The following is a 27,902-nucleotide window of genomic DNA, read 5'->3' on the forward strand; positions in this document are numbered from 1 at the left end:
CAGGACATGAAGGGTAACACGATGAGAGCTCTGATGGCCATTCCAGAAAGAGGTCCAAAATTGCTTTGAATGGTGGACTAGGTGCTGGCTTCAGTGTATAGCCTCCAAGGGGAGTGCTTCGAAGGTGACTGTAGTGATATTCAGCGATGAGATATGTAGCACTTTTTCTAGGATGAGTTCACGAACTTAATTGTCAGACCTCGTATACTGAACATATACTAAATACATATATGTTGTGTTCTTCTCATAACCTGTTACTATTCCTCAATACTTACCATAAAACAAATAAAAGATTAAATTACGCACTTTTTCATGTAAAAGGTAAAATTTTTATAGAAGGATTGATATTATTTAAATAAATAAAAGTTACCTTTTTTTGGTTTTTAGAGAAATCTCCGTATTTGAAGACAGTGTTTTTACTGAATTTTCAAAAGTGTAGGTCTCTACCTTTCGGGCAATAGATGAAATAGCATTTTGTGATACAGATGTTTTTGCATCCAATAAAACAGAAGGTGAGCCAACAGATAAATAAAATTCCTCATCAGCTTCATTGTGATGATCTTTTATTAACAGTTTTTTACTTGACGTTTTTCTTGAGTCAGGTGTATTTTTAGAACAAACATCAGTTGCCAAAATTTTCCGATGAACTTCAGGGGCCTGAACTGGAAGAAATTTTATGAAAATATGAAAAATTTTAAAATAATATGTGCTTCTAAAAAGCACCAAATGTGCTTTTTAAAATTCATCAACAACTGGGGTGGCCGGTTAGCTCAGCTGGTTAGAGCGCGGTGCTCTTAACACCAAGGGTGCAGGTTTGATTCCCACATGGGTCACTGTGAGCTGTGCTCTCCACAATTAAACAACTTGGAGCTGATGGGTCCTGGAAAAACACACTTAGTTAAAAGCAAACAAACAAACAAAAACCATCAACAATTTAATTAGAAATAGTTTTCAGAAAACTCACAGATCATTAAGTTTATAATCAAAGATCTATAATTAAAATACATAAGTACATACTTTAAATGTTGTAATTTATGAAATTAATCAACTGAAATACGTATTTGGTCCAAGCTCTTAAGTTTTGAAATGACAGAAATCCTCAAACATAGAAAATTCACAATTTTATTGACAAAGTCAATTTATTCAAGATCTGAATAAATCTATGCACAGCTTAAATAATAAAGTAATCTTAGTGAAATTATGAGATTCAATCTTTAGGTTAAGAGTCAGTAAATAGGGCAGCTAGATGAGTACATATTTATACATATACATACGCATACATAGATATAACAGATATAGAGATATATAGATATAGATAACAGTATACAGATATAGACATATAACATATAAATATGTGTATATATAAAGAGTATATATGTATATATATATACACACACACACACATATATATATATATATATATATATAGAGAGAGAGAGAGAGAGAGAGAGAATATATATATTCCCATATTCTCTTAACCCTCAACCTTTAAATATCAAAGAAAAAGTAGGATGGCTGGGTAGTATTCATACTGATTCATACTCTTAAGAAACAAAGATTAAAAATTAAAAATACAACAGCATAGGGAATAGAGTCAATGGATTGTAACAGCTATATTCGATATCAGAGGGATAGTACATTGGGTGAGGGGACTTACTACTTTGTGAGGGGTGTAAATGTCCAGTACATTGCTTTCTACACTGAAACTAATAGAATAAAATTAAAAATACAACCAAAAATGGCTTTTGATTCTGAAACAAGATGGCACAGACTCATTTTTTCCTACTTTTCACTCTAAATACAACAAATTCCCACGTAGGTATCTATCAAACAATAACAGAACTCTGACAGTTAGACGGAAGAAGGTATATTTGCTAGGAACCTCAAGCCTCAAGCAACAATGTGGTGAATCCCCTGGGTTTTCTTTATAGCTCCCATATACCTCCAGACTGGGCTCTAAAGAACAGCCGACAGGTATAAGTGGGGAAAGACCCTGCATCCTCTGGCCAAAGGACTTAGAGAAGGGAAACGCAACAGAAACCTAGTAGGAAACTCAAACTCCCACTGCACAACCCCAGCCACGGGCACTCCATTCTGCAGCAGTGGCAGAGTAGCAAAGCCTTAGGCAGGGACAGGCTCTACTCCATAAGTACTATAGGACGGCAGCAGCAGAGGAGCAAGACCCTGGGCAGACCCAGACCCGCTTTAACAATCAGGGATGACAGGCCATGTGTTACACAGGAAGCCTGTGATCTTCCTAGCCACTGCTTCACAGGCCAAGGTGAGGTTTTCATCCATTGGTAGTATTAACACACCAGGTCATCCCAGACCCTCCTTCCAACAAGGGCACCAATGGATAGTCTAATCTGAGGCAGGAAGAGCATACAAGAGGCCTGCATCCCCTTTATCTTGTTTTACACACAGCCATATAAGGAGATATATTCCCAGCAGCTTCTGACCCCAACCCCCTTGGGCGAATAAGGACGCCAGGATGCTCAGGAAAGCACCTTCAATCCAACTACACAGAGTTCTATTATTGTTGTTTGATGGATACCTACCTGGGAACTTGTTGTATTTAGAGTGAAAAGCAGGAAAAAATGAGTCTATGCCATCTTGTTTCAGATTCAAAAGCCATTTTTGGTTGTATTTTTAATTTTCTTTTATTAGTTGCAGGTGTAGAAAACAATGTAATAGACATTTACACCCCTCAAAAAGTGATAACACAGCACCAGCAAGAAAAGCTGGAATTCCAGCAGCATTAGAAAATGAAACAGACCAAAATACCACTGCTAAGACTCTAAACACTTAACTGTCATTGGAAATAAAATCCACGAAAGTAGGCAAAAACCTACACATTGAACCAAAACAGCACAAGTACGTGCTACATACAACAAAAGATCTAAATACAATCAACAGTCTTCTGACATAATAACAAAATGTTGAGGATACAATCAAAATAATTCATCATACCAAAAACCAGAAACACAACCTGAACAAGAAACTAGGCTGAATAGATACAAATGGACAAAGATGAATCAGATTTTGTAATTATTTAACAAGAATTTTAAAGCAGCCATCATAAAAATGTTTTAACAATGAATTATAAATTCTCTTGAAACAAATGAAAAGACAGAAACTCCTAAAGATATGGGAGTTACAAGAGAGCCAGTTTTTTGGATTTCAGCCATTCTTACATATGTGTAGTAGTGTTTAATTGTTGTTTTAATTTAAAATTCCCTAATAAATCAAAACCACAATGAGATACTACTTCACAGCCATTAGAATGGCTATCAAAAAAAAAAAAGCAGAAAATAACAAGCATTGGTAAGGATATACATTATAATACTTCTGCACTGCTGGTGGGAATGTAAAATGATACAGCCACTATAGAAAACAGTTTGGTGGTTCCTCAAAAAATTAACAACACAATTACCATATGATCCAATAATATCTTTTTTGGGTATATATCCAAAAGAACTGATAGCAGAGACTGCAAGACATATTTATACAACCCTGTTCATAGCAGCATTACAATACACAAATGATGGAAACCACACAAACATCTACTAACGGATAAATGAATAAAACAAAATATGGTCTATACTCGTACATACAATGGAATGTTATTTAGCCTTACAAAAGAAGGAAATTCTGATACATGCTACAACATGGATGAACCTTGAAGACATTATGCTAAGTGAAATAAGCCAGTTGCAATAGGACAAATACTGCGTGATTCCACTCCTGTGAGGTCTTTAGTCAAATAGAGAGACAGAAAGTAGAAAGGTGGTTACCAGACTGGGTGGGTAGCGGGGAGGGTGATTGCTTAATAGGTACTTCATCTTGGTTATGCAAGATGAAGAAGTTCTGTGGATGGATGGTGGCAATGGTTGCACCAATTCCTCAAAAACCAAACTATCAAAATTCTGCCAAGATGAGATAAATAACCTAAATAGTGCTATAACTATTAAAGAATTGAATTTGCAACTTAAAAGCTCTTGAAAGAGGACTATCATGGACCAGATGATATCACTGGAAAATGTTATACCAAACATTCAAAGAAGAATTAAAACTAACTTTATACAATCCCTTCCAGAAATTAGAAGAGGGAATTTCCAAATCATTTTATAAGGTGAACAGCATTACCTTGATACCAAAACCATACAAATATAGCACAAAAAAAGAAAACCACAGATCAGTACCTCTCATTAACTTATGTGCAAAAAATTCTCAACAAAGTTTTAGCAAATCATATCCAACAATGCATAAAAATTAGCAATACACCATAATTGACATTTATAAACAAGCTACTCAACAGAATGTTTTTCAAGTGTCCATGAAACATTCATAAAGATAGGCAATATCCCAGGTCATAAAATAAATCTTCACAAATTTAAAAGAAATGAAATCACATAGTGTATACTACTAAGCCACAAAGGAATCAAGATTAGAAATCAGTAACAGAAAGAAAACAGGAAAATCCCTAAGCACTTAGATTAATGCACTCCTAAATAATTAATGGGTTAAAAAGGAAGACTCTAAGTATATTAAAAAAGACATAGAGATAAATAAAAATGAAGAGAAAACACAACACGCAGCTACAGCAATACTGAAAGGGAAATGTATACCACTAAATGAGTACACTTGGAAAGTGTATTCACTTAGCATACTGTTGCCAAGGTTCTTCCACATTATAACATGCATCAGAACTTAATACCTTTTCATGGCTATACACATACACACATGTTGTTTATCCATTTATCTGATGATGGACACTTGTTTCCACCTTTTGGGTATTGTGAATAATGTTACTATGAACACTGGGGTACAAGTATCTCTGTGAGTCTGTTTTCAATTCTTTTGAGCATAAACCTAAGGGTAGAATTACTGGGTCACATAGCAATCCTAGATTTAATTTTTTGAGGAACTACCAAACTGTTTTCCACAGTGGCTGCACCATCTTACATCACCACTAGCAATACACATGGGTTCTAATTTATCCACATCCTCATCAACTGTTGTTTTCCTTTAAAAACAAAAAAACAAAAACATTCTAGTATGTATAAAACTGTATCTCCTTTGATGTATCTTTTGATTTGCATTTCTCTAATGACCAGTAATGAGTATCTTTTAATGCTTTCATTGGCGATTAAAATAATGTCTATCCAAGTCTTTTGCCCATTTTTGAGTTGGGTTGTTTATTTTTGTTGTTGAGTTGCAGGTATACTTTATATATTCTGGATATAAATCCTTTATTAGATATACTATTGGCAAATATTTTCTCCAGTCTGTGGCTTATCCTTTCACACTATGGACAGTGTCCTTTAGACTACCATATTTGAAGTACATAATAAATATATAACATATGTTCTCATGAAGAATAACATAAAAATGTGAATTCTCACAAAATAACTACACAAATTAAAAGCAATTCTAGTTAGACTCCCAACCAAATTTTATTGGGAATTAGATAAAATTAAAACTTCACAGGGAAAAAAAGGTCTGAGAATGGCAGAATAATAATAATATTAGCACATATTAAAAATCTACAATTAGTAAAACAATATTGTGTTGACATTAAGAATAAACAAATAGACCAAAATTCAAAAGCATATTGCATGAGATGTGACATTTAATACATGATAAAAGTAGTACATTCAGAAGGGAATGAATTATTTAATTAATAAATGGACCTGGCACAACTGACCATCTGGAAGAAAATAAAATTGTAAGATTATGTCACATAATATAGCAAAACACATTCCAGATAGACTAAAAATTTCAATTAAAAAAAAAGATGTTCAGATGAAAATCTAAGATATTTTGTATACCATTCACACATTTGACAACTGAAATTTAAAAATTTACCTATCATAGAGTTAAAGATACTATAAACAAAATCTGTAATAGTCAAGGGATCATTTGGAAAAACATCTGTCACACAAATTACAGATAAGTAATTACAGATATTCGATTCAAAGATCACTCATAAATAAGAAAAAAAACAAATGGGCAAAGGATATGAATAGACAACTCAGATAAAAGCAGATTCAAATAGCCAATAAGCCTATAAAAAGGTGTTCAAACTCAGTAGTAATCATGGAAATAGATACTAAAGTAACAATGATATGATTTAGTACTGATCAAACTGGCAAAAAAGTAGAACAGTAAATAAACTATCAGGTAAAAGGTATAATACTTTCTTACATTGTTGGTGTAAAAGAAAATCATAAAAGCCTCTTGTAAAAGTATGTGGCAAATACACACATACATAATAAATACACACACACAGACACATATTCATATATGTTTTCATTTAGGGGCGCTAATGAAGATATGGAAGGATTCAAAGGTCTCCTTGGCATATGATGGGAATAATTATTAGAAGATTTCTCTTAAATCTTTGACTCTTACCTCAAATGAAGGACTTTTCTAATTTGGAAAATGTAAACAAAGAAAACTTTAAAAAGAAGCAGCACACATAATTCACTCAATTGCTTCTCGGCCTTTTGGCTAAGATCAAGTGTGCATAATTCACTCAAGTAAATGGAACGAAAGAAGGAGAAAAATAACAGTGACTATATATATATATATATATATATATATAAAGTTTTCTTATATACACATACACACACACATCGAATGATTATTATGTAAACCTGAAACTAATTTAATGCTATATATAAACTAATGCTATATATAAACTAATATATATAAACTAATGCTATATATAAACTAATGCTATATATAAACTAATGCTAATTATATAAATTATATAAATTATATAATTATATAAATTATATAATTATATAAACTAATTATATAAATAATGCTATATATAAACTAATGCTATATATATATAAACTAATGCTATATATAAACTAATTTAATGCTATATATCAATTATATCCTAATTAAAAAAAAATGCCCAAGAAGCCCATGGAAAGTTCCATGAGGCAAGAAATTAAGGCTTCTTGTCAGCAACCAGCTCACATGAGCGAGTGATCTTGGAAATAGCTAGCCCCAGTCAAGCCTTCCCAAGACTTGTATCTTGACCACCAGGCCAGTATCTTGACCACCACCTGACAGATTTCAAACCAGAACCATTTAACTAGGCTGTACAGAAAATGTGTGAGATAAAAAATAATTATTGTTGTTCTAAAATAAAATAAAAATCTATTTGAAAACTACTTGAGCTATAGTCCCCATAATTCTTATTTAATGTCTCTTACTATATCCTACTTAGTAAGCAATGCTCCTACCACTAAAACAAGGAAACAAATAATCAAATGAAACTTATTAGTCATGTTTAAAAAAGAAAACACTGACCATGGACTTGAAAGGGAATCATAAACAACTTCATTTCACAATTCCGCCTGGGCTGACCCTGACCTTGTCACTCAAGGCAACATACCACCACCACCTATAGGCACCACCTTCGGCATTTGTAACTTTTAAATATATCTAGGCAAATAACACCCGTGGGCACGCCACCAACCTGATTCCTTCACAGCTTCACTTGGTTCTATAGTGAACTGCAGAGAGGCTCCTTCCTTTCTTGAAGAAACTGGAACTGACTCTGGATGGGATTTCTGGCACCGGGCCTAAAAGGAATAAAATATTAGATCTACTCTATAAAAATTATCAATATTGATTAAATATATTTGTTATTAACTTGGACAAAAAACAAGTTTTAAAAAACAATAAATCAACTGATGGAGCTGTATACTTTAATAACTACTTTAGAAAACTATTTGGCATTATCTAGTAAAGTTGAAATTTCAAATAACCTATCATAGAAACAATGCTGCTCTGGACAGCAAAAACCTATTCAGAGAGAGACTGGATAAATAAATTATGGGTATAGTCACATAACAAAATCACATATACAACAGTAAAATGAATAAACTACAACAACAGGAAAAAATTTATTATGTTAATCAAAAAAGCAAGTTGCAGAAGTATATAATAATCCCATTTATATAAAGTTCAAAATAAATGCAAAAATATGTAACACTATACCTATATGCGTATACATACACACACAATATAGTATTTAGAGATTCATTCTATGCAGGAAAGAACATAGCAGGCCTAATCATTTAAAAGGCCTGCTTACGCTAACCCTTAGTTGGCACCTGGGGACTCTGACTTTCAGAATGTTTCCTCCATTACCAACTGATAAGGTTGTACCTGCTATACCAGCCTGCCAAGACTGTTGTATAAACAAATCTGATTTATGGTGAACACCTGCCTTTTTTGTTCAGGGAGCATAGAATTTTAGTGGGAAGAAGGTGCCTATATGTCACCTGCCTCCAATAAAAATGGCTAAGTCTCAAAAGGCTTCCCTAGTCAGAAAGACTATACTTTTTATTTCATTTAGTGCTGGAGGCAATGAGTGCACTCTGTGTGGCCCCTCTGGGGAGCACAGGAAGACTGACAAGGATTCCTCCCAACTCCACCTGATGCTTCTTTTTCCCTCATTGATCTGACTGTGTATCCTGATTACGTGGCTATAATAAATCTCAGCCACGAGTACAACTATAAGCTGAATCTCCTGAGTCCTTACAGTAAGCACCCAACACGTGGATGGTAGTGGGACCTCTGTCACAAGTAGTGGAAGAAGTACTGACACAAATGTCAGCATATACCCACATGTGGTAAAAACTACAAAATAACGGTTGAGAATGAGAAAACTGAAATTCAAGAGAGTGGTTACCTCTGTGTAGAGAGGAGAAGCAGAAAAATGGGATCAAAAAGGGGCATACAAGTACAATCAACAAAAGACTGATTTCCCAACATAGCAATACATCGCTTTGGTTTTCAGAAAACAACCATACTTGTCAATCTGGATTAGGAACTTCAATAGTTGCCCGCTTTCCTGAAAACCTAACTTAAGCATTATTTTAGAAGTGAAGAATGTTTGTTATAATTTGATAATTCAAATTCCCAGATCTCTAATTTCAAACATAGGAAATGTCAAATCAAAATTTTCATAAATACCTTCAAATTTTATAGAAAAATCAATGGAAATATAAGATTCCTTTTTAAAAATAAGACTTACCAAACAACTAAAGTGTACCTAACTACATTGTGTATTGCTATTATTAATATTAATATTAAACCTGTACCAGATTTTCTTTTTGCCTTACCTCTCTGCTTGGTGACCTAAGACAAGTATCTTTTATTTTAGGTGTTGAACAAAGCACTGATTCTGGAGTATTTGTGCTAAAATCATTGGCAAGACCTAAAAAAAAAAGTAAGAAATTTGTAAAAGGAAGTACAGAATAAAATCTTTTGGTTACAATTAAAAGCAGCCCTATAGGACATGTGAGGAAGTCTGCTGACTCTCTAAACACAATTAGCTTAAAAGAAATACAGACATCAATTCAATATTCAAATGTTACTAGAAGACATCAGAAACTAAAAAAGACAAACATGAGGCTGAAGAAATATGTGTTAGACAGACCTTCTTTCAGAAACTGTATAGAAGATACTTTTCCATGATCTGTCTTTATTTCTTTGATTGGCCTATTCTCGTACTCAAATACGTTCTGATGCTGACCAATATACTTAGAAAAGGTTTTGCCACTTCTTTAGAAAGGGGTGCAAATCACCCAACATTATTTCAAGGTCTGCAGGGACCCCAAGAATTCTGAACATTTATTTCTATTTTCTATGAAACACTTTCTCTTGCCTGTGGTAATTACTTATGGATTTCTAGACTATGAGAATCCACTATGAACTAAAGAGAATGACAAATTATTCTCATTTTTGCCAGTATAATCCTCAGTGTTTCAGAAGATACATGAAGGATTGCACATGTACTCAAAATTCCTCGGAAAATTTTTCACATGTATTTTAATGCTACAATATGATAAATCAACATTTTTATACACCCAACCCTCAAAGTCCATTTGGAAATGAAGCTTACTTTTTTCTTCAAAACAGTCTTCTAAGATTACCAGTATGTTTTGGCCTTGCCTCACATTAATGTCAGGTACCCTAATAAGAAGGAAAGAAGGAAAAATGTTAACATATTTCCCAAAGATATGTTATTTAGGTTACCATCTACTCTGAAAATTCCTTATCACATTATAAAATGTTAATTTACCTAATGGGGAAAATATCACCTTTACTATCGGAGGACAAAATAAGAACTTGAGAGTTCAAGCAGTCCCAGAAAACTATCTGAAGTAGTATGTCCTTATCTACATTAATAATTACACTCCTTGATTGAACAGCCACATCTAAAGCTATTTTAGGCTAATGCTGTATCTAAACAAGAATGTAAACTTTTTTGAACAAATCCATTCATTTCTGAAATGCTTTTTTCATAACTGCGTTCATAAGCCCTAACAACTCCAACTAACAGTCTTCCCTACAAGTTCTCAAATGTACTTTTGATTCACTATCATTAATCTAAACAGTAGTTTACAAATCAGTATAACTTTTTAATTAAAAATTATATTGAGATAATTATAAACTCACATGCAGTTATAAGAAATAATATAGAAGAGATCCTTTGTTCACTTTATCCAGTTTCTCCCAAAATGCAAAACATTTTGCAAAACTTCAGTATACTATCACAACCAGGATACTGATATTGATACAATACACCAATCTTATTCAGATTTCTCCAGTTTCTACATGTACTCATTTGTGTGTTTATGTTTGTGCGTATGTACTTAGCTCTTTACAGTTATCATATCTGTAGGTTTGGATATCACCACCAGTCAAGATACTGAACAGTTCCATCACCAGAAAGATCTTTCTACTGCCCTTTTATAACCACACCCACCTTTTCTTTTAGCCCCACCGAACAAGCTGCATCTTTCTAGTACCATTTAATCCATTCTACAGAATGCTTTCTTTCCCCATGGTGTCACCAGTCATTACTGAGACTGCCTCTTCCTGGGCCATCATTTGTCAGGTGAATTTCTTTTCTCACTGCCACTAAGTCACTGCATTGCTTGCATTACTATTTGTCTGTTAGTATAATATAACTAAGATTACTATAATTAATTAGTGGGCATAGAAATCATTATTTTATTCAGAGGTAATAGTCTTTCCTTTATTCATTTAAAAATTCCACTTTCTGAAGATGGGACTAAAAATCATCTTAAACCATATGTAAGTATATAAATCACCCAGGGCATCGGCAAAATCTTCTTCTGTAGCCACTTTTGAGGTGATCCTGAAAGAAAAGTATATCATCAATTTGGTTTCTTTGTTCAAAATATATTCAAGTACACCTTATCTTCAAAGTGATTTCACCCCCAATATGAGCATGACAGAAAATTCAAGTTCTTCATTTATTCATCAAGCAAGTATTTTGTTAATTGTCTATTATAATACTTTAAAGAGGAATTTTTCTCGATCAAATGAAAGAGAACTTGCCTCCTATCTGTTCCCAAACATCTGCTTGTACTAGTTCCTCACCCTGGGATTTCTTCCATCTTCTTCTTCCTCTTCCTCTACATCCTCCCACACCTCCTCAATCACCAACATCCTAACTCTCTGGGCTTCCAATAATTAAACTTGGTTGACTAACAATATCTACTTATTTCCTTTCCCTGTAGGTAGATCCCTCTAAAATAATAGTAAAGGACTAAAATGGCCTAAAACAACAATTAAAAAAAAGAATGGAAGAGAGGCCTGCCTATACACAAAAAAATTTAACCTTTCCGAAGATGGAAAGCATAGGTGATGAAACAGAATGAAAGCAGTAGTAGCCTAAAGTAAGCTCAGAGGATACTGTCCTTGATAAGGAGTGAAACCGATCTGCCCAGGGGAAAACCATAACTATGCAGAACTACGAAACTCAAGACCTGAAGTCGGAAAAGAGTAAGAAAAGGAATAAAAACAGTGCAATTAAAGAAAATCTATACAGAGAACAGTAGACCTCCACTTCGCTGATCCCCATAAACACATAGCTCAAAAAGAGTAGTCTACTATCTCTTTCTTAAATATCACCAGCATGTATGGATTACCAGACATCTAAAACAAAAGAGGAAAATCAAGGTACACATTTTAAAAATGACAAAGTAAAAGGACCAAAAGAAAAGCAATATTAAGGATGGGAAAGCAGAAAATTTCAAAAACAAGAACACTCTAATCAGTACCTTCAATAGAGATTTGAGATAATACTGGACTCAAAACTAAAGTGGCATACTATAAACACTAAACAGAGAGGAAGAAAAACTCTTACTAATTAAAAACATGATTGCCTAAAATAAAAACAATTAATTATGAAAAAATTCTTTGGGCGGGAGAGGAGAGAACAAAGACAATGAGGAGATGGAAAAATGGAGAAAGAATAAAAAACAAAGAAGATCCAAAAATTAGGAGGTCCAACTTCTGACCAACTTCTAAACAGAACAAAGAAAAAGGAGACATACTCTAAGAAAATATACACTCGAATTTCCCAAATCAGTAGGACATGAACAGCCAGCATAATGAATTTACGATCCATACCTAGGAAGTTACAGTGAAATTTCAGAAAAATTGAGGATGAAAAGATCCTAGAATGTTTGCGAATGAAAGAGAAAACAGGTAACCCCAATAAACCCCAATAGAGAAGCAGTCCTAATCAATGGGAACCACAGGAAAAATAAAATACACAGACAAGCTATATTGGAGGTCAAGAGTCTATCTGAGATACTTTGGGTCCTGTATTTCAGTTGTAAAATCTATAAAGTAAAACTAGTTACAAATTGGGTAGCAATAGGATGAAGTACATGCTTTTAAAAATGAAAATATTATCACCAATACCAAATATTTATTAAGCCTCACTGTCACCTGGCCCAATGGGATATAGATGACCCCACCCCATGTGGACACTCTTTACCCTGTTCATGCTCTGACATCCTGAGCTGGGACACTCTCCTGACTCCACTCGTGCTCCTACACACTGCTCTGGGCCACTGCCATTTCCTACCCATCAGGACCCCTACCTTACTTGGCACCACCTAATGGCCCTTGGATCGCATTATTCAGGAAAATGAAGACCTCTATCAGATTTTAAGAAACTTGAGAGCAGAGACTTTGTCTTAAGCTAGTTTATATTCTTCCCACAGCCTTGCTTAGTGCATTGTATATCACACATTTAATATCTTTTTGACATGCCAAATAAATAAGACCAAAAACTTATGAGATAAAAATGTCTTTCTTTAAAGGTGAGAGTTTCACAGAGCCTGTTATCCTCAGGAAGTAACTAAGGAGCAAAGGATAAAATATATTTTACAGGTAACAAACTAAAGAACAAAGATATCTAACAAGTCTCCGTTCATTATTTGATGAAAACTAACTCAAGCACTTTGGTCTCTGTCCAGCACTCAGCATTCTGAAACTGAAGTACAGCTCTGAGAATGTAAGTTAACAACCTTCTAAGGCCTAATTTGAGGCCACTCTTCTCCTAATTTCACACAATAAATTAAAAATATCCATCAAATTTGCAATGTTTTTGAACATTAAGTAACACCTGTTAAGTACTCTATTCCTCTTTCAAATAGAAAAAATTAAGGATTAGATAGTTTATTCATTAGAATACTAATTGAGGACCTAGTACAGGGCCAAGTGCAATTTAGAAAACATGTGATGAACAAGACATGGTCTCTTAATTCTAAAGTAAAACTTAGAATGCAAAAACTTTTAGTTTTCAAAACAAATGCACACTCAAAAACTGCCACTTTCAACTCATTATTCAGTCAATTTCAATTTTAGTTTCTTCCATTCACTGTGAGATTCTGTTTCTCAAAGAAAAAAGATACAATTCAGCAGTTTCTAAACCCCAGCACTACTAACATGGACTGAATGACTGCTGTGAGGGCCCATTCTCTGCATTTCGGGATGCTCAGCAGCATCCCTGGACTCCATCCACTAGGTTCCCTTAGCACCCCTTCACCCACCCCCTCTCAGGACAACCTGAAATTTGTCCAGACATAATCAAATGTCTGGTAGAGGGTTAAAGCCACTCCCAGTTAAGAACTACTAAAGTACTAAAGTACAGGAATGACTAAGGATAATCTCTCCTCCCCCCCTTGCCTTTTAAATGGATTATGATGCAAAGTCAATTAGAACTAAGACTCAAAATAGATCTCAGGTGATGACAGGCATTTGAAAAATGAACTGTGGTCAAGAGAATGAGTAGACAAGGCAGGCTGAGATAAAATATTTGCAAAAGACACATCGGATAAGGGTTGTTATCCAAAATATACAAAGAACTCTTAAAACTCAACAATAAGAAAACAACCAATTAAAAAATAAATGGGCCAAAGACCTTAATAGACACCTCACCTAAGAAGGTATACAGATGGCAAATAAGCATATAAAAAGATGCTCTACATCACGTCATCAGGGAAATGCAACTTAAAACATGATACCACTACACAGCTCACTACACTCCTTTTAGAATGTGACAATGTGTCAGTTCATCAATTGTAATAAATGTTCTCCCTCTGGTGGAGGTGTTGATCATGAAGGTGGCAATGCATGCGTGAGGACCAGGGGGTATATGGGAAATCTCTCTGTACCTTCCTCTCAATTTTGCTGGAAATCTAAAACTGCTCTAAAAAAACCAAGCTGTTTTTCCCCCCCAAGAACTGTGGGCATTTGGTAAATTTTATTCCTTCTCTTCCTCCAGCATTCCTTTATTACATATAATATAAACAATGTATGCGCTCACAGTAGAAAGCACACATTATACAACCCTTGAATACATCTCTTTGTGCATACAAATATAACTTTATATAAATGGGGCAGTACATCGATGCCGAAGACGTTCTTAAACAGGGAAATAAAGTAGAAGACACAAGTTTAGGATGGGGATGACATGGGTTATGTATTATATCGTAACCAGAAGCGATGTGTGCAATATAAAGAGTGAATACAGAGTAAGTTCAGAAGCATGTAAACAAAAAATGAGTTCCCTCCCCCGTCGTTTACAGCTTGCACCCTTTAACAGCTGCCCTTCAGAAAACTTCATCCGTAACAGATGCTCCATAAATAATCTGCTTCTCTAGACTGCGTGTCTGAGGCAAAGGAAAACTTTAAGGCATTTCAATACTTTTATGGACAGAAAATTATTTGGAAGACTAGGAATTGGAGTTAGGCTACAAAGTAGAAATCACAAGATTCTCTGAAGAGAAAGATGCCATCACGGCCGGAATTACAAGAAACCTTGAGAAAACAACACAAGTAAATAAACTCTGGCTATCGGCACACAATCACTCCTGATCTCAAAAACTTCGCGCGGCTTTCCCACTGAAATCCCCAAGAAGTCAGAGCACCGGCCCAAAGTTTCATTCTTCCCCGCCTCGGGCGCGAGGGTTCTGGGGCGGCCGGACTCCCACCCGCCAGAAGGTGCCGGCACCCGCACTTACCAGACCTGACGCAGCCATGTTCCGGCCCGGCTCGCCTGCGCAGGGCGTTTGGGGTGGCAGCCCTCACAGGCCGCGGCTTGAGGAAGCCCAGCAATGACAGAGTCACGAGAGGGGCAGTTAGGCGGCGAACCAGGAGCGCCGACGAAGTGAGAGGCGGCAGGAGCAAAGAAACTTGGAACCAACCAGAGCGCAGCCGCGATCCTCCTCATTTATTGGCTTGGACTTAGGCAAACACCGGGGTGTGGCGGCCTCCACAGTTTGAAACAGCCTGCACATGCGCAAAACAGACCTCGCCAACCAATAGGAAGAAAGCCGTTACAAGCCTGTGCCCTCCTTGTACCCGCCCACAGTCCCGCCCTTCTGTAACCCCGCCCCACGTTCTTCCCATAGCCCCGCTCTGTCCTCCGGTAGCTCCTTTCTCTCTTCCTCCCTTAGCTTCATTTTCCCTCCTCCCCACGCGGAGGCTGGCCATAAAGCTGGGTTTTCACTTGGGAAGCACGGTCTTAGGAACGTTTTTTTTCCCCTTTGACTTTTCAACGATTCTATTATAGAGTAAAAAAGTTATTTTTTTGTTGAATGTGTGGGTAATATTTTCGTGATGCATGTATGACTTACGTACATGTATATCATTAAAGCATGATGCCCTGAAAGGAGTACTAGATCAGGAGTCTTGAAACCTGCTTAGGTGACTGGCTATGTCCTCTAGGACAAATTGTGGCACTGTTCCGCTTATTTCCTTAATTATATACGTAATGGGAAAGCTAAATTAGATGCTCTGAACACTTCTTCCTACATTTTATGATTCTACCAAACTGTATCCTATTTCTATGATTTAATAAAAACTCGCATGGTAATTTTAATCAAAAAATACATTAATTATTGAATCATTAAGAGTTGAGCTAAGGCCATTTTTTTTGGTAGGGAAGAGGGATTACAAATTAACTCTGAAATCAGAGAAGCCCGAGTTCCACTATACTCCACTAATTCTGCCATACTGAGCAAGTTAATTAAACTTTCTCAATTCCCTTGTCTGTAAATGGGAATTATATTAAAAGTTTTGAGATGCTGGATTAATTCCTTTTAAGATCTAGGTGATATGCCTGGAACATAGTAAGAATTCAATAAATAATGCAATTGGTGTTACCATGGTGATTTTTTTTTAACTTGGTCTAGCAGACATTTTGCCAATCAGACTTCATTATATAATTTGGTGTTGTCACATTTAGAATAGATAATAAAAACTCATTTAGTGAGTGTGTACTATTTGCCAAGTTCTATTCTAAATGCTCTACATGCAGTAACTTATTTAATTCTTAGAACATTCCTATGAGAGAAGATGATTAATATTCCTATTTTACTATTTTATATATAACAGAACAGGGACAGGGTTTAAGTTACTTACCCAAGATCACACTACCATTAAATGACAGAACTGGGGATGAACCCTGGTATTCTGACTCCAAAACTGAGCATTTAATCACTATACTTTTTACCTCTCCCTGGGAAATTTTAGCAAGCTCAATCATAGCTGTAGGTTTCCACATGTACAATTATATCCCTCTGCTTCCACTGGAAACAGTAATTCTCAGAGGTATTTTGAGAAACTTGAAAAGCAATGACATGCTGGTGTAAAATGCAGGACGCAAAGGGTGTTGGGGATGAACTGCTCTGTTCTCTAGAGAAAATGGAGGAGAACCATTATGAAAACACAAAGTTATGGAGACTCCAGTGCCCAAACTTTTCAGTTCCCTCTGCATCTGTCCTAGTATTTAATAGCCCCACCATGGTTTTGGCATCCCCAAATAGGGCAGTTTCTAGATAATTGAGCAATGTTTTTAAAATCCATATTTATCATTATAGACCCTTCCCCCTCAAAATACATCAACTGCTATGACAAGTGACTAAATCTTTAAGTTTTCCATCACAACTATTTACCTAAGTAAGGTGTGTGCGTGTGTGTATGTGTGTATGTATCTGTCTATGGAAATATGTGTATTAAATATGTATATGGGAAATAAAGTATCCAGAAATTTAACTTGAAAGTAAAAACTTTTAGTTACTTATGATTTTGTGTAGTAAAAAATTGTAATTGTTAAAAACTCCTTTAAATAATATTTTAAACTTAAATATTACACTTAAAAACTTAAAAATTACACTCCAAAAATCAATTTGCTCTAGAAATTATAACAGTTGCAATTATAACTTAAAATTTGCTAAAGTGAAATAAATTTATTTGTATAATTTTGAGTTGTATTTTTTAATATAAAATTTCAATTATTCTCTTTTTACTCTGCACTGCCAAATATTGGTCCATCTGCTAGGTACGTTCACTTTAAATAGCCTTTTTTGACAAAATTATCCTCAGATAGAAAGGCTCTATTAGACTGTAAATGCCAAGTTAATAGTGTGCTTGCAATATGCCAACAGGTGGCAGCAATGTACACACACACACACACACACACACACACACACACACACACACACAGTTTTACTTTGCAATGGGTGCTTAAGGTCTGCACTGAGTCCTTAATTCTAATACTATATATAAACTGACCTTTACATTTCCCTAGTTACCTCTAATTTCCACTAAATAATTATGATATGGGTACGGATAAGAAAAAAATCTGAGATGTTCTAAATTAAATTACAGTGGCTGGAGAGTGAAAGAGAGAGAACTGTTAGTCTGTTAATGAATGGCTGCAGGCCCGTTAACCAAAGACGTCTCACATTCCCCTTTTAGCTGTTGGGATTTCAAATTAATTTCTACATATTATTTTAGCCAGGCAACATCTAACTCCAGAGCCTCTGTTTTTTACTTACACAGGGCTACCTGAACTCTGCCCCCAGCCTATGCACAATTCTTTATATGGACTCTGCTATCCCAGAGCTGGCTCTACTTCACCTTCCCTCACCCCTATGTCTATAGCTCATGTAAATTCTTTGAGAATACCTCTTTCTTCCCCCTTCCTCCTACTTGATGTATAGAAAATGATTGCAAAATCTGGGACTACAGACATGATGTCTTTTCTTCCTAGCCATACTGCTGGTGGTTTAGACTCCATGCCCCAGGACCAATTTTTTGGCTAGTATTTTTGTCTCAATCAAATCTTACTAAAAAAACAAAACAAAACCACAAAAAAACACTTCAGTCGTGGAAGTTAAAGATTTCTAGTTTAACACTACTTATTGTCAAATTTATCGTCTCTTCACTTACAAGGTCCCATAGAGAAACAGAAGTCATAACAAAAATATTCACAATAGAGCTGACCCCTTAAAAATTCGTCCATATTCAACTCCACTCCTACAGCTTAATATGAGCTTCTGTCCTAGTCCATCGTCCCATTGGATCACTATCATTTTTGGGTCAGTCTCACTCTGGTTGTCAGATATATAAAACAAAACAGAATACAGTGTAAAATTGATTGCAAATCAAACATGAAAATCTTGCAAAAGATGAACGGCTTCATACGATTCAGTATTACTCAAAAAGTCCTCAAAGTAAATGCAAGGCCAAAGACAAATGCAGAGTTAGGCCAGTTAACTTGACAAGCTTGATGATATTCAAGAGAAGTTTGAAATGTCAAAGGTTAACATCATTAGCCAGCAGATAAATGCAAACCAAAACCACAATATGAACAAACTTTTCACTTGGAAAAAGGTTAGATCCAATGTTTAAAATGGACAAAAACATTGAATAGACATTTCATCAAAGAGATTCAAATGGCAAATAAGCACAGGAAATGATGCTCAACATTTGCATTTGGAAATGCAAACTAAACTAAAATGACACACCAGCACACACTAGAATGGCATTTTTTTTTACTACTGACTATACAAGGTGCCAGGAAGAAGGACCAGCAACTGGAAATCTCATACCTTGCTGGTAGGAATGCAAAACGGTAAAGTTAAACATACATTTAACATACAACCCGGCAATCCCACACTTTGGTATTTACTCCCAAAGAAATAAAAACACATATCTACACAAAGAATTGAATACAAATGTTTACAGTATCTTTAGTCATAATGGACCTACACTGGCAATATGCTCATCAACTGGTGAATGAATAAACAAATTGCAGTACATCCACACAGTGGAACACTCCTCAGTAATAAAAACAACCAACTGAGACATGCAACAACACAGATAAATCTCAAAAACATTATACTAAGTGAAAGAAGCCAGACATCAAATGCTATCTATCTGCTGTGTGATTCCATGTATGTGACTACATAAAACTACACGAACAGAAATGAGATCTGTGGTTGGCCAGGGATGACGTGGTGAGGAGAAAACACTGACTGCAAAGGGCCCTGAGGGAACTTTTCATGGTAGTGGAAATAGTCTAGGTTTTGATTATGATGGTTGTTACAGGACTATATCTATTTGTCAAACCTCTTAGAACTGTGTTCCTTAAAAAAAAAAAAGTGACTTTTGATGTAAATTATGCCTCAATAAAACTGACTTAAAAAATTAAGAATGTTAGAAAGAAGAAGAAAGAGAAACATACCAACCAAATGCAATGTGAATTTTGATCAGAGTCTGTTTCAAAACTAAGAAGCTATAAAGAGCATTAAGCAACAATAGAAAACTAAAATATCAATTGGTTATTAAATGACATTAGGGAATTGTGAAATTTTTGTAGATATTTTAATGTTATTGTTTTATGTGAAAGAATGTTCTTACTCTTTTATGTTCTTATGTCTTAGGATACACATATTATATTAAAGTATAGAGAAGTAAAATGTGATGTTGGTAAGTACTTTGAAACGGATCAGTAAAAACATAGAGATGAAATTAAAGCAAATATGGCAAAATGTTAACAATTATTGAACCTATATGGGGTATGTGCAGATGTTTACTAACGCGTCTCTTTCAGCTTTTCATAGTAAAATGATGGGGCAAATGTAACCAAAGTAAAGAGTTTGTCCATCCCGCACTGCAGATAGCCAATTACACTAACAACCGGGTGCCGTGAAAGAAAGTGGTGTGTATTGTATAGTGAGTGCTACACAATGGGGAACAGACAGCTTGTGCTGGAAAAACCCAAACTCCTTGATGGTTTACAGACAAGGGGCTTTATGGAGCAAAAATCACAAGTTGGCATGAGTAAGGGCTTTGGGGTCATGGGTCTTGCTGATGGGTCAAGAATGACAGGCAAGGGCCATAAATCATTATTTCAGGTCTTGAGGTCAACTTCCCTGTCCCTCAGTCTAGTTTCACGGGCATGTGGCTGGGGAGTCATTCAGCTTTAGGGCTCAGGAGATGAAACACAATTGAAGGCATGATGTTATCTTCAACTTAACGAAAACCATACCTTGTGACCATTAGTCAGGGTTTGGCCATAATTTCTTGCTGACTTAATACAGGACATGCAGTGAAGAAACTGAATTGAGTGCTGGGGGTATATGTTAAATTAAAATCATACATTAAAACAGGACCTTGAGTTTCACAAAGTGAAATTCATGAAATAGCTGAAGTTCCCAATTTTTTTGCAAAAAACTGTTATTCTGCAAAAGTCAAAAGTGAAAGTGTTAGCAAATTACTCTCAGAGGACTTTGTCACAAAAATTACACTCCAAAAATCAATTTGTTCTAGAAATTATATACAATAATTGAGATTATATCCTACAATTTGCTGATGTGAAATAAACTTATTTTTATAATTTTCAGTTTTACCTTTTCATATAAAATTTCAATTATTATTACTTTTTTTTACTCTTTACTGCCAAATGTTGGCTCATTTGTTAACTATATTAACTTTACGTAGACTTTTCTTACATAATTATCCCCAGTCAGAAAGACTCGGACTGTAAAGTGTGCCTGTAGTATGCAGACAGGTGGCAGCAAAGTTCACAAAAATACAATTTTACAATGCAATGGGTCTTCAAAGTCTGCCTTGAATCCTTAATACTAAAGTGCTGCACAAATTGACTGACCATCACCTTTCCTAAATTACCTCTGTACCTACCAAGTGATTCTTAGGTATTATATTGTATTATATTATATTATATTATATTATATTATATTATATTATATTATATTAAATATATTGCTTCTCTTAACAAGAACACAACAAATACACTATTCTCAGAGTCTCCATTCTGTATCTCATAGTTTACTTCTAGTCAATGTAATTTTTACCTCGTAAAAAAGAGGCTTTGTCATTTAGAACACATTGAGATTTTCAAAAGCTTAATAAAATAGTTCTGCATTGCAATATTACCCTGGCAAACACTTAAATTACTTTGATGGTACTACGCAAAATTTTAAATAACGTATATTTATATTTATTGACATGGAAATGTGCTCCAGATGCATTATATGAAAAATGCAATTTATGAAACAGCATGTATAGTATTGACCTTATTAAATAAATACATTTATTTAATGGAAATAATTTTCCATTATTTTTAATGGAAAAAGTGCCAAAAAAATGATGGTTCCCATCCACACATTGCTAATGGCAGATGGTAGAGTAGCATGTGATTTTCATTTTCTTCTTTATGCTTTTTTGTGTTGTGTAAAATTTGTATAAGTTTTCCATTTATAATAAGAAAAAATAAGAAACTTTTAATTTAAATATGTATAGGACATGATATATAAGGTATTTGTAGAGTCAAATGCCAAAAAATAATTGTAAACAATAAAACGCCAAAACTGTAACTTGCAGGCAATACCCAACGGTAAGAGATTTATAAGGTGAAAGAAATAAGAAGATAAACTGCAGCCTAGACATGAGGTAGAAATGGACTGTTGACACAGAAAAAAAAATTGTCAGATATTGTAAGTGTTCGTGTTTGCAAAATAGAACTAAATTATGGAGCACCTTCAATATTTTGGATAAGTTTTCACTTATTCCTACAGAGGGGAACTGTAATGATGCAGGGTCAGTTACATAGAACACACTTCATTATAGCTAATTTCGGTAAAAAGGGATCTACTAGGCATTTATCAGCCTACAGAATTGTTGGGAGGGATGAAAAAATAATGTATTCTGGGCTTTCTGGAATGATTCCCAAAGAAACACTGCAAAACTGATCACCAAGAGACAGCTGCTGCAGATACAGTCAGAAAGCAAATTGAAACATTGGGAAGCTGATGCTAATGCTGGAATCTCCAGAACTATCATCCTAGAAGCAAATCTTTATACTGAAAATTATAAGGTTAGCAAATTAAGCCATTCTGACAAAGCTACTAATATCATTTCTATAGCAGTGATTCTTCACCTTTTTTTCTGTCCCAAAAGACGTAGTGGGAGTAAAAAAAAAGTTATTAGAGAAGAGAGTATTTCTAAAGGTGTTTCAATTTAAAAGGACCTATGCGCCATGTTTGAGCATAGTGTTGGTACTCAATAAATATTTAGTGTTGAATGAAAAAAATGAACCTCAAAAGCAATGAGATTCCATTAAAGGGTTTTAAGCAGGGGTTGTGACTTAACCGGATTGGTTTTAAATGAAGCAGAGAAGAAAAAGAGTGAAAAGTAGACTGTTTAGAGGCCTATTAAAAAGAAGTCATTTAGTCCATCCCCTCATTTCGTAGTGAGGAATCTGTGATCCCAGAGACATTAAATAGTTTGTTCAAGGTCTCAGAGCTGGTGAGTGGCAAAATTGGCTTTTCTCTCTATGCCTAAATACTTTCTACTTGTAAGTCTGTACACTATGCAACATAAACACATTCACTCTAAGAAATTTCTTACTTACAAATTCATTCTTTAACACCTAAAACTTGAGATATCCATAAGAGGATCTCCATTATAACGGTGTAATGATGCAGTGGTACAATAATGTTGGAAATTGCAGACAGGTCTAACTGGCAAATAACGTTTCAGCAAGATTTTTGTATTTTGTAGTTTTTGAGGTATGTGTGTGTGTGTGTGTGTGTGTGTGTGTGTTCTCTTTTTTATTTAGGGAGACAGTATTTGAACTTTGATTATTTAGGATTAATTTGACTTGGAAATCAGCAAACTAAAGCAACCTACAGAGTTTGATGAACTGGTTTTTCTTTAATTTTGCTTATTTTTTTAAAGGTAAGAAAGATATAATTAACTAGATGATTATTTCTCAAAATGATTATTTCTCAAATTTTTACATTAAGAGGCATTCTTTTCTTCCTTGTAACTCTTTGGCCATAAAGCCGGTGATTACTTTTCTCATATTACAACCACTGCTCACTCCCGGCATCTTACCTTCCTCCCTGCTTCTTCTCATTTCTCAGTTCTCTACCTCTTTTCAACTTACTCCCTGTGTTATACCAGCTACCAGATGCCAAGAAGGTGGATTAGGTCACTTATCAAATTGAGAGGTTTCCTGTGTTATTCAACTCATTTTTCTTATTACATTGAAACTGAAAAATGGTGTGGTTGCATCTCAAAAAAATTAAGTTGGACTTAGATTTTATTATGTTACTTTGGGGTAATAGGAAGCAGATCTCAACTTAATATAAAGGCAAGGCAGTAATTCTGAATCGTCAGCTCCCAATTTCTATTTCAAACTGTTTTTATTTTGATAATGTCTCTGAACACTCCTCTCTAGTTTACTGATAATCAGTTTGTATTGTTGTGCCGCACTCTGCAGACAATTTGGCTTCCCTTACCTACTGCTGTAGATCCAGTAGCTATGGGAATCCATACTGCTGGAGAAAACCATGTAGTCTCTCCATTAGGAAAGGAGGATCAGACTTTCTGGCTTGCTTTGATTTCTGAGAATAGGCTGGTCTCACTGGAGAGAATGCTCAGGCAAACCTATACTAAATCAAGAGTTTTTCTGAAATATTGAGGGTGAAATAGGAAATGGTGGAACTTCTCAGAACCCCTGCAAAACAAACCAGAATCCCTTCCGATGTCCCCCACGCCCCCGCCATCATTCCTTTCATAATGTTGAGCCAAATCCAGTCTCTGAAGGACAATTCCCCACATGTATTTTGCCCCAGTGTAGCTCTATAAATCTCACTAAATAACTATAGGAACCCCCACCTATGCATCTCAGTATCAGTGATCCACAGCTCAGAAAGCATAAAAGAACAAAATTAATGTTTGAAAATGTATAGTTTTCTCTGCCAGACATATTTCGCCAAACATACCCTGGTAACCCACAAACTCAAAATAGTGAAAACTTCCATTCTCTCTTAACTGTGTTTTATACTTAGTGGACTATCAAAATAGGCATGGCATAAATAACTCCATTTTTCTAAAAATTTAAACAAAGCTTGATCCCGAAGTTTAAACAGAAATAGTCCTAATAACATTGTCCTGTGCAGTAATTTTTAGTGGAGTTAATTCAACTCATGTTTCCTGGGGATAAAAATGGACAGCAATGAAAAAAAAAAAAGGTGGAAGAAAACAAATGTGACCTTGATGTCTCCTCTAATGCACATAATCTCCACATCAGTTCCTTTCATCCTCTGGTGATGTTAATCTTCTGTTTATTTTGCTACTGTAATTCTAAGTACACGTAGGTAACCCAGAGATTGCTTTCTCAAAGTTGGTCTATGCCTGTTTTTTCTTACCTCATAAAAAGAAAAAAAAGTGTGTGTGTGTTTTTGTGTGTCCTGTTGGTGGTTTAAAACCGAGTTGGGACTTCCTCTTTGAACAGTTGCCTTTTCCTCTAACACAAGGGAGATCTCATTTTGTTTGAGACTGTATACAGTTGAAACCAAACCACACACCAACGAGAGGGTATGATGGCTAAGAAGCCCCCAAAACCAGCCCCTCGCAGGATCTTCCAAGAAAGGTTAAAGATTACTGCTCTGCCCTTATACTTTGAAGGTTTTTTATTAGTCAAGCGGTCAGAATACCAGGTAAGTCAAAGATGATAATGTTAAACTAGAAGCTTCTGTCTTCATATAACATTTATTTCATGGTGATGTGATACGACAGGGGCCTCCTTGTTTCTGTTGGGATTAAACCCTCTTCCTTTAGCTCAGAAATATTATTACAATTTTGCACAATTTAAATACAATGTATGTCTTAAACATATGTTTTATATATATATATATATATATATATATATATATATATATATATATGCATTGTATATAATAAAAAGTTTCTTATTGTCACTGATGTTAAAACAATCAATAAGCTAAATTTCCAAAGAGGTCATTAAAACATTACAGAAGATTTGGGCTTAGAAGATGAAATGTTTCCTGTCTTTTCTCTGCAATTTACCACTATGCTTTCATGATGACATACCAGTATATCTTTAAGATAAAATATTATAATTGAAATTAAACCTTCTGCTTCTATTCTCAGTGGTTTGAAGTTTATAAATAATGGTCAAATTATTTTTTAAAGTGGTAAAGGTTTGTAAAAAATTCTGAAAATGATAAAATTGATACTGTTTAACATTATGTATAATAATATGTTCTAAAAACACTGTTCAAGATAGTGACTTTAAAATATAATACTTAGGATGTTCTGTGGGTAGTGTGTACACTATGCAACATAAACACATTTACTCTAAGAAAATTCACAAAGCATTCCATATTTTTAAAATGTAAAAATGAAAACTTTATAATTAGTTAAAATGAGTGCTTTAAAATAGCAATTGTGAATAATTAATGATAAATAATTAAAATGAATGGAAGAAATGAACATGAAGTATCTGTTACTAAAGAAAAAAATCAGTAACTTAGGTCAAATTTTATGAAATTTTAATATTAACTGAAACTAGAAAAAAATTAAGTGTTTTGATAAATGCCAGAAGACATGCTTAATAGTGATAACAAAAATATATTTTGAGGATTTATTGATATTAAGGAAAAAATGTGTATTTGAAATACCTATAATAGCACATATGTCTTGCATACATAATCAGATAATTTAATCTTTGAGAGTAAAGACATGGTAATTTGTATTCTGTAATGGGTGCTAAACATGTATTAATAATATTTATCAGTTACATTGGAATGTTTTTTGGGAGATCCTATATGCTCTATTTTTCCCCCTGCCTGACCCTAAATGCTTGAAAAGTTTTACCTGATGGTTTTGCTGCTCACAGCTTGTGATCTTATACAAGTTACTCAATGTCCTTGGGACTCAATTTCCTCAACTATAAAATGGAGAGAATAGACTTGCCTTCCAAGGTACAATGCCTAGGATACACTAGGTGCTCAATGTATTCATTCAAGCAACCTCCTATGCACCAAGCAACACACTCAGTTCTGGAGTATATGAATAAAACACAAAGTTCCCTACCTTCAAGAGCAAGGAATGATGACTCCTGTACCTGATTGTTCCTGTATCTTTTCTTAGAAAGCATGCTTTGAAATGGAAAGAATAAACTATAGGCATCAATATTTCTGATGAAATTAACTGGTGTTTCCACTTGCATTCATAGCAAAGCATCTTTTACTTGTACTCGTATGTCAGGGAGAAGAGAGCAAGAGAAGGACAATAATGTCTACTAATAGAGTGGTTTCAAGGATTAAAGGGATAATATATGTAAAACACCTGGCTTACACCAAAGGTTAGATTCATTCTCTTCCCATTTCATTATTTATCATATTCTTATTAATATACTAAAATCAGTTTTGAGTTCACAAGTAATGTCTCAAAGGAGAGCCACAGTGATAAAGTGCTTGGAAATAGAAGCTATGAGATAAAGCTATGGAAAATAGTGGGATTTCTAGGCAAGTGGCTGAAAAGTGCCAGGGAACCCTTGAAAGGAAGGTGAGCCCAGGATATATAGAAGGTCATCTTTGGAGCTAATGGGCCGCAGAAAGTTGGGAGGCTCTGCAAAATGTTTAGTGAAGTCTCTACTGAAGGAATTCAGAGTATTTAAACTAGGGAATATATAACTGAGGAGTAACCTGGTCTATAAAGAGATTACATGTTAAGAGGCGTTTCTTAGCTGTTTTTGTGACAGGGCACATGTGGTGTCCCGCGCGTGGAGGGTTGTTGCGAGCGAGGAGGGCGGTGCAGGGTTAAGAAATGACAGTAGCTATGAATAGAGTGTAAGCGGGGCCAAGGGACTGCAGCCTCAAGGACTGGGCCCAAATCCAATCTGGCCTATTCCTTAGCTTTTATTAGTTAAGTAGGGAAGTAAAGGAGATAAAGCTTGTACATCTCAAGTTCTATGAATCCTAGACATCATAATAGGAAACTGATTCAAGCCAATCACCCGTGCCTGCAAGCAGCAGAACCGTAAGTCTCAGGATGTATGTACTTCCCCAAAGGACAAAACCTTTATGCATATGAAGAGATGGAGAGCACATCACTGAATCTCTTCCCTTGCAGGTTGTGGGAAGGAATGCAGCCACAGAGGCAGAGGCTTTCCTTAGCCGGGGATAGATGGGGGTCTGTGCTCACCTCTATCGACCCTGTGGATTCTCCTGTTGGTCCCCACTCGACTGAGCCTGGCTTGAGTTGTCCTCCCCCCCCCCCCCCCCACCCACCCCCCCCCCCCCCGTAGGGAATCCTACTCATCATTGGCTGACCAGCCATCTTTCTGGGGCCAAACGGAGGCATAAGGTGCAAGCACAAAGGTGTAGCAAAGTCCCTGAAAGGATCCGTTTCAG

The 27,902-nt window shown here is 35.3% G+C and overlaps 2 protein-coding genes across 3 annotated transcripts in view; one reads left to right on the forward strand and one right to left on the reverse strand.

Moving 5' to 3' along the window:
• The window catches only part of CENPC (centromere protein C), a 59,372-nt gene extending 43,745 nt beyond the window's left edge, over positions 1–15,627 (reverse strand). Inside the window, exons 1-6 of the mRNA XM_033106571.1 lie at positions 15,384–15,627; positions 11,151–11,197; positions 9,935–10,005; positions 9,153–9,247; positions 7,499–7,604; positions 371–662 (exon numbers count right to left, since the gene is read on the reverse strand). Coding sequence (XP_032962462.1) covers positions 371–662; positions 7,499–7,604; positions 9,153–9,247; positions 9,935–10,005; positions 11,151–11,197; positions 15,384–15,401 — 629 coding nt within the window. The 5' untranslated portion in view covers positions 15,402–15,627. The remainder of the gene's footprint in view (positions 1–370; positions 663–7,498; positions 7,605–9,152; positions 9,248–9,934; positions 10,006–11,150; positions 11,198–15,383) is intronic.
• Positions 15,628–24,988: 9,361 nt separating this feature from the next.
• STAP1 (signal transducing adaptor family member 1) overlaps positions 24,989–27,902 on the forward strand; it is a 32,496-nt gene continuing 29,582 nt past the window's right edge. For both annotated transcript variants that reach the window (XM_033105368.1, XM_033105369.1), the window contains exon 1: positions 24,989–25,181. In XM_033105368.1, coding sequence (XP_032961259.1) covers positions 25,062–25,181 — 120 coding nt within the window. In that variant the 5' untranslated portion in view covers positions 24,989–25,061. The remainder of the gene's footprint in view (positions 25,182–27,902) is intronic.

This window comes from Rhinolophus ferrumequinum, chromosome 5 (genome assembly GCF_004115265.2).
Source record: "Rhinolophus ferrumequinum isolate MPI-CBG mRhiFer1 chromosome 5, mRhiFer1_v1.p, whole genome shotgun sequence".
Classification (NCBI taxonomy): Eukaryota; Metazoa; Chordata; class Mammalia; order Chiroptera; family Rhinolophidae; genus Rhinolophus; species Rhinolophus ferrumequinum.